Source organism: Dipodomys ordii, unplaced genomic scaffold (assembly GCF_000151885.1).
Source record: "Dipodomys ordii isolate 6190 unplaced genomic scaffold, Dord_2.0 Scaffold55, whole genome shotgun sequence".
NCBI lineage: Eukaryota > Metazoa > Chordata > Mammalia > Rodentia > Heteromyidae > Dipodomys > Dipodomys ordii.
The window spans coordinates 1,786,814-1,802,322 of record NW_012267271.1 but is presented as its reverse complement, the minus strand read 5'-3'; the positions used below and the strand labels follow the sequence as shown (position 1 = coordinate 1,802,322).

General features: G+C 42.9%; 1 protein-coding gene across 5 annotated transcripts in view; it reads left to right on the top strand.

The window, feature by feature from the left end:
* The first annotated feature begins 2,234 nt into the window (after positions 1–2,234).
* Nr6a1 (nuclear receptor subfamily 6, group A, member 1) overlaps positions 2,235–15,509 on the top strand; it is a 175,852-nt gene continuing 162,577 nt past the window's right edge. For 4 of the 5 annotated variants that reach the window (XM_013021520.1, XM_013021518.1, XM_013021519.1 and 1 more), the window contains exon 1: positions 2,459–2,558. In XM_013021520.1, coding sequence (XP_012876974.1) covers positions 2,459–2,558 — 100 coding nt within the window. Of the gene's footprint in view, positions 2,559–15,509 lie in introns of all 5 variants that reach the window. The other variant, XM_013021516.1, reaches the window with a different exon arrangement.

Below are 15,509 nucleotides of genomic sequence, written 5' to 3'. Positions count from 1 at the left end.
TGCCTCAGCTTCCCAAGTGCTGGGATTATAGCCACCACACCCCTTCTTTTCTCTGTCTTTCTGAGCCTGTGTCCTCATTTGTAACTGGGGGGGATGTACTGGTTTCTCAGGATTGTTAGGAGAAATGTAGAGAAATTAGAGGAAATGATCCTAGTAGGTGCTAGATTCAAAGTTGGCTTTTCAAAGGGCCTCACATTCTGAGGACAGTGTGTGGAGTGTGAGGACACACCTCATTCTGCTTTTCTCAGGGCTTTGGTACTTGACTCTCTCCAGATACAGTTTCACAAGACAGGTATCTGGGATGTGGGGGACCTCTCAGAGTAGTATAGTAATAGGTTAGTAATAGGTTTAATTTGCTAGTCAGACCTTATACTAATTGATTAGCATGTATCATCTAATATTCCTATGAGGTAGTAACTACTATTTTGTATCCCTTTTAGAAAGCAGGACACTGAGGCTTAGAAGTAAATATTTCAAATCGCAGGTCTGGTTTGATTCCTTCTTTCACTCAGCATGTAGCTATCTCCTGAGGCCTGCAATGAGAAAAATTTCCACCCTAGAAAGGTCACATGTGCCTGACATTGTAGAAAGAACCCAGAACCAGGGGGAAATGGCTCAGAGGACCTATCTATCTCCCATTTCTATTGCTCAGGGCTCTGTTATTACAAAGGGCTGCCCCTGAGCAGCTCCTGCCCTTGGGGAGCTCAGAAACGGGGAGGGGGTTGGGATCTCTCATCTAAACCCCATCTCTAGTGATGAAGTAGTAACCACCGAGAGAGCTCATTGCTTTCACAGTCCAGCTCAATATGGCTGTGTGGGAACAGAGGGGACTCAGCTGTTCCTTAGTGGGAGGTATTAACGAAGGTGGCAATTGTACAGGACTTAGGAAGAACAAATTGAGCAGCCTTTCTGACTGAAGAAACCACCATCACTCCTGGGCGATTTCATCAGAGTGTAGACAATATTGGGGTTACCTGGTTGAACGGGGTGTGAAGTTTAAACAACGTAACATTAACGTAAATCTCTCAGAACAGCCGCTGGCACAGAGGCTGAACACGGCAGGTGAGGGAAGGGCTGTGGCAAGGAATGCGTGACCGTGTCAGGATGAGGATTTAAAGTTTATTAAGGAATCTCACGGAAAAGCAAAAGAATTGGCGGGGCGCATTTGAGAACGAGGGAGGAATAAACGGTGGGGAGGAAGTTCCAAACAAAGGCCAGGCGGAGGAGAGGCGGGCGCAGCGCCAGCGCTCCCGTTCTTTGTCTTCAAGCAGGCCAGGTAGGGCGTGAGGTGGCAGTGGTGGTGGTGGTGGGGTCACTGCAGACCTACACCCCAGCAGGTCCAGAGGCCGCGCGCCACCTGGTGGCCACGGGTGGTGGAGTCCGCTGGGGGCAGTGGAGAAAAACCTTGGGATTTCCCTGCTCCTCCCCCTCCCGAAAACCTGGGAAACTGAGGCGGGGTAGATTAAGTTGCAGGAGGGTTGGGAATCTCTCACCTAGACTGGGTCCCCAGTCTAATCCCATTTCACAGCTAAGGTAAGTGTGCTGAGGTGTGTGTGTGGGGTGGGTGGGTGGGAAGACAGGCCGAATAAGGGAGCACTTTTAAAATAGAGGCATCAGGACACCTGGAGTTAAAAGACTGAAGCTTTCTTTGATGGCACCAATGGCCCGGATCTTAGTTTGCCCATCTGTCCTATGGGCCGGGAGAAAATAAAAGAGGAGGAAGAGAAAGTCTTTCCCGCCCACCCGGAGGTAAAAAGCTTTAAACACTTCCCCGGAAAGCAGAGTTGTATAGATCCATTTGCATACGAACGCAGTCACCTCCAGTTAAACTCCGTTCCTTTAATCTCCGGTCCAATTTGTCCCGCGGCCTGGGAGCAGGGCCCCGGTGAATACCTAGAAACCCCGCCTCCTGCGGCCCGCCCACAGGGCCGGGCTTCGATGCACGTGCTCACCCTGCTCCTTCTCGACCCTCCTCCTAGGACGGTCTCATTGTTGGCGCGGGGGAAGAGAAAGGGGTAGTAGGGCATTCTGACTTTAATAGTTCACAGTAGAGAGAAGATCTTGAAGCAACCCTTTGTTAAATGGTTATTAAAAGTCCTATCAGGGCTCGTGGTATTGATAGGCCTCTGTTTCGTTCGTCTCAAAGCGTCCCCATGCTACCTGTTACCCCCTTCAATTGGTAGAGTCCTGCGTGGCCGGCCTCGTCCGGAGGACTCCAATTCCCAGAGTGCCTTGCAGGTCCTGGCGTGGCGGCGGCGCGTGACGTCAGGGGAGGGAGCTGGCCAGTGCTGAGGGGGCGCGGCGCAGAGGGGCGCGGAGCCCGGCGGCTCGGGGCCCCAGAGCGCGCCGTGGCCGGGAGCCCGCCGGCCCCTGACAGCCCCCTCCCCCCGGTGGACGACGACGAGGGCGCCGGTCATGGCGGAGCAGCGAACTCGGTGCGGGCGCTGAGGACCGGCGCATGGAGCGGGACGAACGGCCGCCTAGCGGAGGGGGAGGCGGCGGGGGCTCGACGGGGTTCCTGGAGCCGCCCGCCGCGCTCCCTCCGCCGCCACGCAACGGTGGGTGAGGGGCCTGAGCAGCCTGGGCCGGGCGAGGACCGGCCTCCTGTCCCCCCTTCCCCCATCAGCGGTCCCCCTCCCCTCAGCCTACTCTCGCCCCGGGAACCCGCTGCGCGGACTTCGCCCCGGTCCCGCGGACGCCCCTCTTCCTCGCGGGACGCTCTCGAGGCGGGCTCCCCCCTCCCCCGTTGCCTTCGGCGCGGACCCTCCCTCCGCCCGGTTCCCTCGGCTTCACCTCCCCCTCCCTCCGGTCCCCTCGGCGAAGGCCTTCCCTCCTCCCCACCCCCCGCCCGCCCCCGCAGCCCCCGTAACCCTCACCCCCGGTGGACCTCTCTTTCCCTCCCCTGCCCCTCGACGCGCTTCCAACCCCACCCACGCGGCGGGGCAGAGTGCCTAGCGCCTGCCCTTCTCCCTCCATCCCGGGGTCCCCCCACGCCGCCTTCCCCGCTTCCCTTGGTCCTGCGGACCCGACGCCACACCCTGCCCTTACCTTTTTAGATCGTTTTTCTTCTCCGCAAGCCCCGCATTTCCTCATCCCGCGAGTTGCTCCCCCCCCCCGCGCCCCGTGGTTTCCCTTTTCGGACCTCTTAATGGCCCTGCCCCCCCCACCTTCCGACCCCCCGCGATCTCCTGCCTGCCTCCACCCCTGCTCAGTCCTGCCCAGCCAGGCGACTTTCTGCTGGCTCAGGTCTCCCAAGCCGGACCCGGACTCGGGGACACCTGCCTCTTCCCGGCTTCTGCCGGCACGTCCCGGTCCGCACTTGTCCAGCCCCGTCCTCTTCCTTCCTGCCCGTGTCCAGGACCCCAGGCGTTGGGGAATTCCTCACCTGGCCGAGCCTTTTCCTGTCCCCCCCCCTCTGCTCTGCTCTGGTCCGGTCCGGGTCCTCAGGTTCCTTCGGGCCTGGCTCGCCCTCCTCCCCTCGCGTCCCCCCCTCCCCGCGGGGTGTTTTATTTGTATCTGTTTGATATTTTCCCTCTCGGTGTTTGCAGCGGAATGTTTTTATTGGTAACGCGTAAGGAGCTTTTGTGAGGTCGTAAAAGGTGAACTTTTGAACTTGGAAAGCGCCCTGGAGCAATTAGCGCAGGCTATAGCCCCGGGAGGGCTGCTTTACAAAGGGTGCTCGGCCCGGCCGGCAAACGCTCCCGCGGCAAACCCGATTTATTTATTTATTTGCCCTGCCTTCCACCTTTCACGTCTCATTTCCGAATAAAGGGTAGGCTCTCGGAGATCCGCGCCTCCTCCTCTCTCTGCGCCATAAACTCGCAATTCTCAGAAAGATCTAGGACCGAACAGTGACTAACAAGTAACAGATTTCAAATTGAATGCAAACACCCGGGACAGTTAGGAGGCACTAAAAATTAATTGCTTTGGCGAGAAGTTTCTCAATCAGGACAGTAACCTGGCAGGTGTGAGGAAAGTAACCTGAAAACAGGTCACTTGGGCGTTCAGTTTTTGAATGAAAGAGAAGCTACGAGAGGAAAGAAATCTAGGTCGAATCCGCGCTTGCATAAGTTTATTAACTTTTATTGTTAATTCAGTAGGTCTGTTCTGTTCCAGTCCAGTTCAGGGAAAAGTGTTTAGAAGAGAGCCTGGTTACTTTAGTTTGATGTTTATCAAATAGTGAGATCTTCTAGGCCCTTGCTCTTTTTTACAGATGTGTATGATGTGTGGTGTCTGGGTGGCTACGCCGCCCGTTGAGGTGCCTTCTGAGACTTTCCGAATGTGAGCATGTTTGAAATCAATAAAATTCCCTGTCACAAAGGAAAAGGCAGGAGTTCAGTTAGGATAGAAGGAAATAGTATAGAAACAAAGGATTTCTTTAATACTTTCAACCTCTAAAGCCTACTTGGTGTGATTTGATTTTGTATTAATTGGTGAAGGTTGTAGATCACAATCTAAAATTTATCACGGTGGTTTTTTTTTTTAACATAAGCTACAGATATATTTTACAACAATTTATTAGGGTGTATATTTCCATATTGTCTTATGTATGAGTACTTCCCTTTACCCACGTATGCATATAATGTAGATGACAGATTTTACTGCAGATATCACTTTCAGTTCTTGAGAATATTATTGTAAAGGAAAGCAAAGAAAAATGCATTTTTATTAATTATTCATTAATACATTTTCAAGACCTCAATGGCAATTTTAACTCTTAATCAGATTTCTCTTTCATAGTCTCATCTCCTGAACTGGTCTGACCCACTTAAAAGAATCCATTTAGGCTAACATATCTTTAGTATTTTACATCAGTTTGAGTTAGTGATACAAATATATATATATATATATATATTTTTTTTTCTGCTGAAAACACATGGGAACTTTTGACAGGTTAATAAGCTTAAATGTGCATATTGTGGGATATTTTATTTTTTAGTGTAAATAGAATTGTATAGTGTTTCACAGGTTTTTTTTTTGTACTTATTAATGTCACAGAACTATCAAAAATTGCTTTTTGAATAATGACCACATTTTTTCTTTTTTTTCTTCCTAATATGTTTCTCTAGAGGTAAATGAAACTGCTTAATTTCTGGCCAGGAAAACAAAAACACCTAACTTTTCATTCAGCCACAAATTTCCATTTTGCATGAAGTATTTACAAGAGATGTTATCTAGGTAGAAGGTCTTTGGTCTGTGTCATGAAGAAAGAAACTGGAGGTGGAATTTTAGAAATGTTTCCTGCCGGAAACGCCATTGATGCTGAATTTACAGTCCTTTAAATGTTTTTTATGATTCCATCAGAACAGAGTTGTTAGCCTTTTTGATGCACTATCACCCTTCCAGGAATTCCCTGTGCTGACTGTGCTCTTTTCAGTTGTTGCTTATAGGTTTTCATAACAAACATGAACTCATTTAGTCCTGATGAGGATTGCTCCCTTTTGGGAGTTCAGAAGGAAGATGAATGATTTGAGGAAGCTTATGCTGAGTCTTGTGTTTGTTCTTTTTATTTTAAGAGAGTAAGGGATAGACTTTTAAATATTTAAAGCAAAAGACAGTTATAAGCCTTTATAAATAACTAGAAACATATTTTATGTAATTACACATTAGTGAAAATTAGTCCCCTAAGTAATATGTCATTTTCCTGCTATGAGTGTAACACAAAATGTTCCTGAAAATAAGTTAGCAGGTATTTCCCATGACAACTTAAATTCTCAGTTCTTTGACTTTAAAAATTAGTTCTTCATTAACCTAGAATTTTCTACTTTTGTTTTTATTTTTAAAAACCTATTCTAGTACTTAAATATACAACACAAGGTTTTTCTTTAGAAGTTTCTGTAATCTCCAGGGATTACTGAAAGGCCAAAATGAACAGATCCATTCACTGGAAATTTTGAAAAGCTGAGTTGGGAGATAGCTACATTTCCAATATGTGATGTCCATTTAGCCAATTCTGAGCATCTCTGCTTCATATTACCGGGATATGATCATGAAATGCTTCTAAATCACAATTCATATAAATTAATTTGAAGCCTGAATTCTGTGGCATAAATATATATGCCTGTGCCTGTGTTAACATGTGAAAAGGAATTAGGAGGTAAACTAATGAAAAAAAATAATTGAACTGCTGGCAAATTTCCAAAACTATGCCCACACCATGCATTTTAATATTGTATTTATAATATATAAAGTAGGATAGTGAAAGCGCCTTATTTTCTGTATAAACCAGATTCAGGTCATCTGTATGTCAGAGTGAAAAAAACAAGTTCTGAATCAACAGATAAACAGATGTCAGTTTCAACAAAGAATAATTGTCTTTGAAACAACTTTAAACTGGAGATAGCTATCTAGTATGTCCTCATAGACAGTGATCTGAAATCAGTTCTTTGTAGTATTTTGAAAATGTTTCCCAAACTGAAATTTTTTTCACTCAAGAACCAGTGTTCTTTACCACTTGAGCCACACCTCTACTTCCATCAAACTTTCCTTTTTTAAAAAAAAATAATTACTTGTTATAGAGGTGATTTACAGACAGATTACAATTATGAGTCAGGTAATGAGTACATTTCTTTTCAAACAATGTCTTCAGTTCCCTCATTTTCTCCCAGTCCCTCAACTTTTATATCTTAAGGCTAGCTTAAAAACAAATTTCTGCTTAAGTCAATTTCTAATAGACTTATGAATGCCTTTGATTGATACTTGAAGTTCAGAGCTACTAAATGGCTAAAAATCTGCAAGAAGGGACTTCATACTTAACCAGGTAACTCTTTTCTGGGTATTGAGCTTTTTAGAGCTTCAGTGTCAGATTCATCTGAACTTAATCCTCAAAAAAATGCACAAAAGTCTCTGGGTCAAGCTGTCTTCTGTTTATTCATGTTTTCCAATATAGTCTGACTTTATGAAAAATATTCAGGTGTTTAGCTTGCAAGTAATGAAAAAGTAGAAAAAGAATTCCGTGTGAGCTGCCTAGTCTTACTTTTTTCCATTGTTGTTTGGAGAGAACTCTATTTGAAAGAATAAAAGTATTTCCTTGTTCTTTATACCTGAAGGCATACTGTTAACCAGCAGCCTTTCTAGAGCACCTTCCCAAGAAATAGGTTTTTTTTAATGCGTCTGGATAAAATTATTTAAGACTTTACTAGTGTACGCAGTAATTTTAATTAACAGTGATTCAGTCTGAGGGGAGGACCAGGATTTCCTCAGCTGGCTGCCCGGGAACTGAATTGCATGTTTCCCCACCCCTAGCTGCATAAATCTTTTGATCTGGAAGCTACAGTGGTTTTGCGAAAATAGGTAGTTTGAGCATCTTGGAATTTTTTATGCTTTCAACTTTTTGCATTTATAGGTATAATTGAACCCTCAAACTTTTATCTTGATGGAAGCAAGCTGGTTGAATTTATATTTAAGTAGAAAACTTAAAAAACACGCTTTTTTGGTTTTGCTTTAATATTTTCAAAAGATAGCTTTTGTGCAGGAGAAAAACCTTTTATTCAAAGCAGTTTATTTTTATATAATCTTGAATGGAGAAATATAAATTTTTATGTTTCTTATGCTTTAAGGATTAACTAAAGTTAATTGAAGATACAAAAGTATCTTCAAATGATGAACTTGTTTGAGTCCAAATTGCAAGCTTACATCATTAAGTTTCTTTACACGAGAGAAACTAATCAAGGATAAACCACTGATGGAAGTATAGGTGTTTTTCTATTTTCTGAACTGGTTGTTGCTTTAAGTTGGTATAAATTCTGGTTGTCAGCAAGTGAGTTGGCAGATGTAATGTTTCCAAAACTAGTTTCCTGGGTAGCAACATGTAATTATTTGGGAAACAAATCGGAGCATTTGATTTGAAGATACACATTGTGAGTGGTTTAAACTAGCTGATTGACTTTACTTTCATTGTCAAAGATGTCATAGGAAATAATTTGATGATAGTAATAGAAGGAACTGTTAGAATAACAAGCTGTAGAACATTGGAACTGTACTTCTGGGATATTAGCAAAGAATGTGTCTAACAGATACATACTTGAGCAACCATTTGTGTTGAAAGCAACATAATTAAATGTATTAGAAAATAGTAACTTCGAGAATAATTTGGAGAGCAAGAAATGTACAACAAAATTACTCTTGAGGAATAAGTAGGTAGCCTTCTCAGCTATTTTTTTTTTGGGGGGGTCAGTCATGGGGTCTGAATTCTGGGCCTGGGCAGTGTCCCTTAGCTCTTCAGCTGTAGACTAGCACTCTATCACTTGAGCCTCAGCCCCACTTCCGGCTTTTTCTTCTTATGTGGTGCTGAGGAATCAATTCGAGGGCCTCATGCATGCAAGGCAAGCACTCTACCACTGAGCCACCTTCCCAGCCCCCTCAGCTTATTTTTAACAACTTTTATTTGATAGAATCATGGAATTTTACATCTTTTTGAAAAGCACTCCAGAGGTCTTGAGTGGGTTCCACCTCTTCCAAGTGCCAAAATTTCTGTAGTTTGTATTGAAGGTAATTCATGAAACTTCCTGTCTTATTTTACCTATGATACTTAGTTGAGACATACCTGATAAAGATTAATGAAAGAGCTGGGCGCCAGTGCCTCATGCCTATAATCCCAGCTATACAGGAGGCTGAGATCTGAAAATCACGGTTCAGAACAGCCTAAGCAGGAAAGTCCATGAGACTCCTATCTCCAATTAACCACCAGAAAACTGGAAGTGGTGCTGTGGCTCCAGTGGTAGAGTACTCACCTTGAGCTGAAGAGCTTAGGGGCAGCACCCAGGCCCAGAGTTCAAGCCCCACAACTGACCAAAAATAAAAAAAGATTAATGAAACATTTCAGTAAAGTATGTTAAAATGAAGGATAGACTGATTCAGTGAAGGGAACAAACTTCACTGTATCTAGTTTTTCTTGGTGTGTGTGTGTGTGCCCATCCTGTTGCTGTCCTTGAGCTTTTTTTTGCTCAAGGCTAGCACTCTACCAACTTGAGCTACACCTCCACTTCTGGCCTTTGGTGGTTAATTGGAGATATGAGTCTCAGACTTTACTGCCTGGCTGGCTTTGAACCATGATACTCAGATCTCGGCTTCCTAGGTAATTAGTATTATAGGCATGCGCCACTAGCTCCCAGCTTCTAGTTTTCACTGTAAAAATAATTCTGTTCAATTTTTGTGTTTATTTTGATCCTGAAGCTATATCACCTAAAAGAATTAGAACTTTTTTTTTTTTTTGCCATTCTGGGACTTTGACTTTGGGCCTGGGTACTGTCCTGAGCTTCTTTTGCTCAAGGCTAGCACTCTACATTTGAGTCAAGGTGCCTCTTCTGGCCTTTTCTGTGTATGTAGTACCAAGAAATCACACCCAGAGCTTAATGCATGGAAGGCACTTAAGTACTCTAACCACTAAGCCACATTCCTAGCCCTAGATTTTCTTAGACTGTTTTTGTCTATTCCTGGTTCGATACAATTTTTTTCTCAATTACATTTTACTTCAATTTATGTAATTAAGTTTCTTTTTGTCACAAGAGAAAGGACACTGCTGTGTAGTCTTAAATATACTTTGGTTTCTTCATTTCTTGCCTTTTAAATAAGTAAGAAAATAGTTAAAAAGAAATAGAATACTCAGTTGGACTGAAAATTTGCTGTCATTCACGTTTATTTTTTGGCTGGTAGCAGGGTTTGTACCAGAGCCTTGAGCTTGTTCAGATTGCTTGCTCAGCTGATGCTTTACCACTTGAGCCATGTACTGTTGAGCCAGTACTGCTTATCTGCTGGTTATTTTGGAGATGTAATCTCACAGACTTTTTTTGAATCTTGATTCTGTAAATCTCAGCCTCCTGAGTAGCTAGGATTGTAAGTGTGAGCTATCAGCATCTGGGTTTCATTTATCATTTCTTGATTATTACTAAGTGGTTTCAGACTTAATCAATCTTTTCGCATTGAATTCTTAGTGTTTTTCCACAGTGCTTCTTTTTTTTTTTCTTTTGGGTCCAGTCGTGGGGCCTGAACTCTGGGCCTGGGTGCTGTCCCTCAGCTCTTCAGCTCAAGGCTAGCGCTCTACCACTTTGAGCCACAACGCCACTTCTGGCTTTTTTCTTTTTGCTTATGTGGTGCTGAGGAATTGAACCCAGGGCCTCAGGCATGCAAGGCAAGCGCTCTACCACTGAGCTACCTTCCCAGCCCTTTCCACAGTGCTTCTAAGTGATGCTGAGACCACTTACTGTGCTCTACAGGGCAAATTCTTCATTATAATATCAAGATATTATTAGTCTTTTTTACCCTGTTGATATTTGTACTGACATTCACAAAAGCAATAGCGAGTAAAAACTGCTGAAACCTTAGTGTAAATTAAGCCATCAAAAAATAAATTATAGGTATTGTGTTCTTGACCTCTATGTATTTATTTTGGATAAAGTTCTGGAGATCTAGTCTCAACAAAAACAAGAACAGCAGCTGGTCATGGTAGCCATATCTATCATCCTGGTCCTGACAAAAATGGAGACCTTATAGAAAAAAATAACTGAGGGTCTGGGTGCTAGTTACAAGCTACTGAGGAGGCTGAGATCTGAGGATCCAGGTTTGAAGCCAGCCCTGGCAAACAAGTGCCAGAGATTCTTACCTCCAATTAATCATCAGAAAACTGGAAGTGGAGGTGTGGGTTAAGTGGTAGTGAGAGAAAAAGAGCTAAGTAAGACCATGAGGTATTCTTTCTCTCTCTCCCCCTCTCCCTGTTTTTTTTTCTCTCTCTCTCTCTTTTTGTTTTTCTTAATTTTTTTGGGTCCGGTTGTGGGGCCTGAACTCTGGGCCTGGGCGCTGTCCCTCAGCTCTTCAGCTCAAGGCTAGCGCTCTACCACTTGAGCCACAGCGCCACTTCTGGCTTTTTTTCTTTTTGCTTATGTGGTGCTAAGGAATCGAACCCAGGGCCTCATGCATGCAAGGCAAGCGCTCTACCACTGAGCCACACCTTCCCAGCCCCCCCCTTTCTCTCTCTCTTGCTCTCTCGCTCTCTCGCTCTCTCTCTCCTTCTCCTCCCCCAGTACATATAATGCATATACACACAGTGTAAAATGTGCTGGAGGCATGGCTCAAGAAGAAAATAAATCCTTGAAGAAGTAGTAAAAAATGAGTAGGTTTTGCACTTTGGAAAGCAGTCTGGAGGGTCCTTAGAAAGCTGAAAATTGACCTCCCTTACGACCCAGTCATACCACTTCTAGGCATCTACCCTGAACAACAGGAACCAATATACAAGGACACGTGCACCTCCATGTTTATTGCAGCACTGTTCGCAATAGCTAGGATATGGAAACAACCTAGATGCCCCACCACAGATGAATGGATCCAAAAATTGTGGTATCTATACACAATGGAATATTATGCAGCCATTAGAAATGACAAAATAATGGCATTTGCAGGGAAATGGATGGAGCTAGAAGGAATCATGTTGAGCGAGGTAAGCCAAGAACGAAGAGACAAACGGTACATGGTCTCCCTGATAAGTGGATGCTAAATCCAAAATGTTAGGTGATACAACAAAACTAACAGGACTTAAGAAACAAAGAACTCCCACTCATCTGGTTGAACCACTACTAAATATCCCTATGCTGCTGATCACATATATGGTATATAACATGTGAACACCGTTATATGTTACAGACTGTGATAGACAATTTGCTCCAGGAAAGTTAGAATGAACTTGTGACTTTAAATGAGCATCATTATTCCACAATACTGTGAATTTCCAGAAATTATGTAAGCACTTAATCACAATCAAAAAAAAAAAAGAACCCCGGGGAAGGGAGGGAGGGAGGGGATGGTAGTGGGAAAACATTGGAGGGGGTAACAATGTTCAAGAGGAAGTGTACTCATTACCTCACTCATGTAACTGTAACCCTCTGTATAGTATCTTTACAATAAAAAAAAAAGTAGAAAAAAAAAAGAAAAAAAAATGAGTAGGTTTTGTAAAATCTCAGTCATTGAGCACAAGTCCTATTGGTTTTCTGTGTGATGAAATAGGAAAACACAAAGCATATCTGATGGATACTAATTCACTAAATCATATGCTTATGTGATTATGTTGTTAGCTGAACTAGCTATAGTTCACCACCATACTTGAAAGAGCAGTTGACATACTATGATTTGGGTATTTGGTAGACCATTTTTTTTTCCTCCTAAAAAAATGAACAGTAGATCTGTTAAAGAAAACTTAACAAATATTTGTTCTCAGTGATGAAAATTGGAGTTTTCACATGACATAATTTTTGAAAAAAGATTTTTTTTTTGGTCAGTTGTGGGGCTTGAACTCAGGGCCTGGGCGCTGTCCCTAAGCTCTTCAGCTCAAGGCTAGTGCTCTACCACTTGAGCCACGGCACCATTTCCAGTTTTCTGAGTGGTTTATTAGAGATAAGAGGTTCACAGACTTTTCCTGCCAGGGCTGGCTTTGAACCGATATCCCCAGATCTCAGCCTCCTGAGTAGCTAGGATTACAGGTGTGAGCCACCAGCGTCCAGCCTAATTTTTGGAATCTTGTACATGCTTCTGTGAGGTTGTCAGCTTCTCAATGCTTAAGCTTTCTGCACTTTTTTTGTGCCAGGGCTGCCACTCAACCACTTGCGCCACACTTCACTGCCAGCTTTTTGCTCGTTAAAGATATGTCACACAGACTTTTCTGCCTGAGCTACCTTTAAACTGTGAGGCATCAACTTTCAGCTGAATAAAAGCTTTTCTGGGATATTTGGTGATTTTTGGTGTGATTTTCGGTATTGCATCATTTTGAACATATCACACTATGTATTATTTTCCCCAAATACCTACTGATGTTTTACTCAGCAAAAAGAAGCCCAATTAACCTGCAAAAAAGCGAGGCTGGAGGTATGACTTGAGGTGTAAAGTATCAATTGAACACCCACCCCACCAAACCTTAGTATAGAGGAAAAAAAAAAACCCAAAGCACATATGTTTATGTATCACACCATACTGATTGGAGAAACAGGAGAATATAGTTGCTACAATTAGTTGGAAATTGAAGAGGTAAGCAGAAATGTAAAACACTCTTCTAATTTATTTTTTATTGGAGAATGTAGTTGTTAATATATAACATGCAATGGATATTATTATATCTAAGTTAATACTAAGTACTTTAATTTTTTCAGTTTTATTTTCCAATGTGGTAAGAACTGATAAATTCACCTCAAGACCAGCTCTTGGGAATCTTCATACTTCTCAATAGTAGGAGTTTTGATAGCACTCCAATCAAAATAGAGAAGACCTGTGACCTCAGTGAACTAGTTTACTGTCTAAGAAAATAGTGACTTCATCAGATGGTGATTATATTAGTATTTGGTTATTTGAGTATCTCTTTTTCTCTTAATTTGAAACAGAGTCTACCTGTGTGTGGCTCAGGTTGGCCTGCAACTTTGGGTGCTCCTTTCTCAGCTGTTGGTTTTACAGATGTGTGGTATTGCACCCAGTTTGGGTTTTATTTTTCTTTCCCTTTTCCTTCCCTCCATAGTGGAGTTTCTCTTTCCCAGAAATGAATGCTTGTTATTTTAAGTTTTATTTGATTTCGACTGGGTGAAATGTGTCATAGTTCAGCTTCTCTCATAAACCTTTTACCTGCTAAATGAAGCAAGTTACTTGATTGTAATTATCTTGTTTTCCAACAGGACCATTTTTGTCACCGAAAATAGACTGGCACCGAGAATTGGTGGAACTAAATCTAACCACATGAAAATATTTTACTAAGATTCATTGCTATAGGAATAGTAAAATACTTGAGGTTAAAAAAAAAAAAGCCCTTCATCAACATTAGCTTGCTAGTTTGCTTTCCTTAGGGATTTCAGGCTTTCTCTAGTTCTTTTTAAAGTTGGGATTCTGGCAATATAGATTGGTTTGCTTTCAACCTGGTTTTCACTGAGGTGGTAATAAAGTCTGTATAGAAGAATCTCCTCTTCTGGTGTAAGAATACCCTTTCCTAGTGTGAGTAACATTTTAGTGTAAGTCAATTACTGTGTTGTTAAAGAGGGATTTACTCCTCCTGACACTCTTGTGTGTGTGTGTGTGTGTGTGTGTGTGTGTGTGTGTGTGTGTGTGTGTCGGGGTGGGGGGGAGCTTGCAGGCTGCAGAAATGTCACATAACCATGTGAATAACAGTAAGGAGTCAGGCGAAGCTTGGGGGGACGGGCCGATGAAAGATAGGTGGGATATTTGGGGTTTCTTCTCACAGCTCTGTAATTACCTTGATGTTCTTGAGGTTTTGAATGTACCTTTTAAATGTTTTTTATGCTCTGTAGGGACTGAAGAATCTTAGTTACAATAGGATACAAGCCTTTCCTTTTTCTTTTTAATGCTTAGAGTTTATTTCATGTTTCAGGTAAAATTGTTAAATGCATTCTTTAATATTGAATTAAGTCACGTAATTAAGCCGGGTAACTGAGATAACTGAGACTGATGTGTTTATATACTGTACTTTTGTCGTGAATCTTCCAAGCCTCGAGGTCCTTCCCCCTAAGATGGTGTGTGTGTGTGTGTGTGTGTGTGAGAGAGAGTGTGTGTGTATGTGTGAGAGTGTGTTTTGTTTTTTTAAAGCAGGATAATAAACCACCTGGGGGATACCCCCTTCTGACATCCATTTAGAGGCTTTGTTTTTTGAAAGTGTTAGTAGTAGTTGCAGCCTAGGGGGAAGGATTTTGGTTCAGTGGTGTGAGAGGGAGAGAGGCTTGGAGTATGGCTGAACAAAGATCATAACCTGTAACTTTGTCATTTGTTCTCAGAACTTTAGTGTTCTTAATAACAGCTAACATTTATATAATACTAATATTCCAATACTAATATACTAATATAATACTAATATTCTAAGCTCTCTACATTTGTGTATGTACTGGGATTTGAACGCAGGGTTGTGCCTGGCTCTGCCATTTGAACCAACCTTCAAATCTGCTTCAGTCATTTTTCAAGTAGGATCCCCAGTTTTTTGTTTTGTTTTGTTTTGTTTTTTTGTCTAGGCTGGTCTGGACCTACTTAGGCCTCTTGTGTAGCTGGAGAGTGCCATTACACTCTTTCCCCATTTTGGTACTGGGGCTTGAACTCGGGGCCTGGGCACTGTCCCTGAGTTTTGTTTTTGTTTTTGTCAGTCGTGGGGGCTGAACTCTAGGCCTGGGGGTTGTCCCTCAGCTCTTTAGCTCAGGGCTAGTGCCCACTTGAGCCACAGCACCCCTTCCATCTTTTTTCTGCTTATATGGTGCTGAGGAATCAAATACAAGGTCTCATGCATGTGAGGCAAGCACTACCATTGAGCCAACTTCCCAGCCCACTTCTGTTTTTTTTGTTGTTGTTGTTGGTTAATTGGAGATAAGAATATCACAGACATTCCTGCCAACCCTAGTTTTGAACCAAGATCAGATCTCAGCCTCCTGAGTAGCTAGGATTACAGGCCTGAACCACCAGTGCCCAGCCCATCTTTTTTTTGTTGTTGTTGTTGTCGATTGTAGGGCTTGAACTCTGGGCTTGGGCGCTGTCCCTGCACTCTTCAG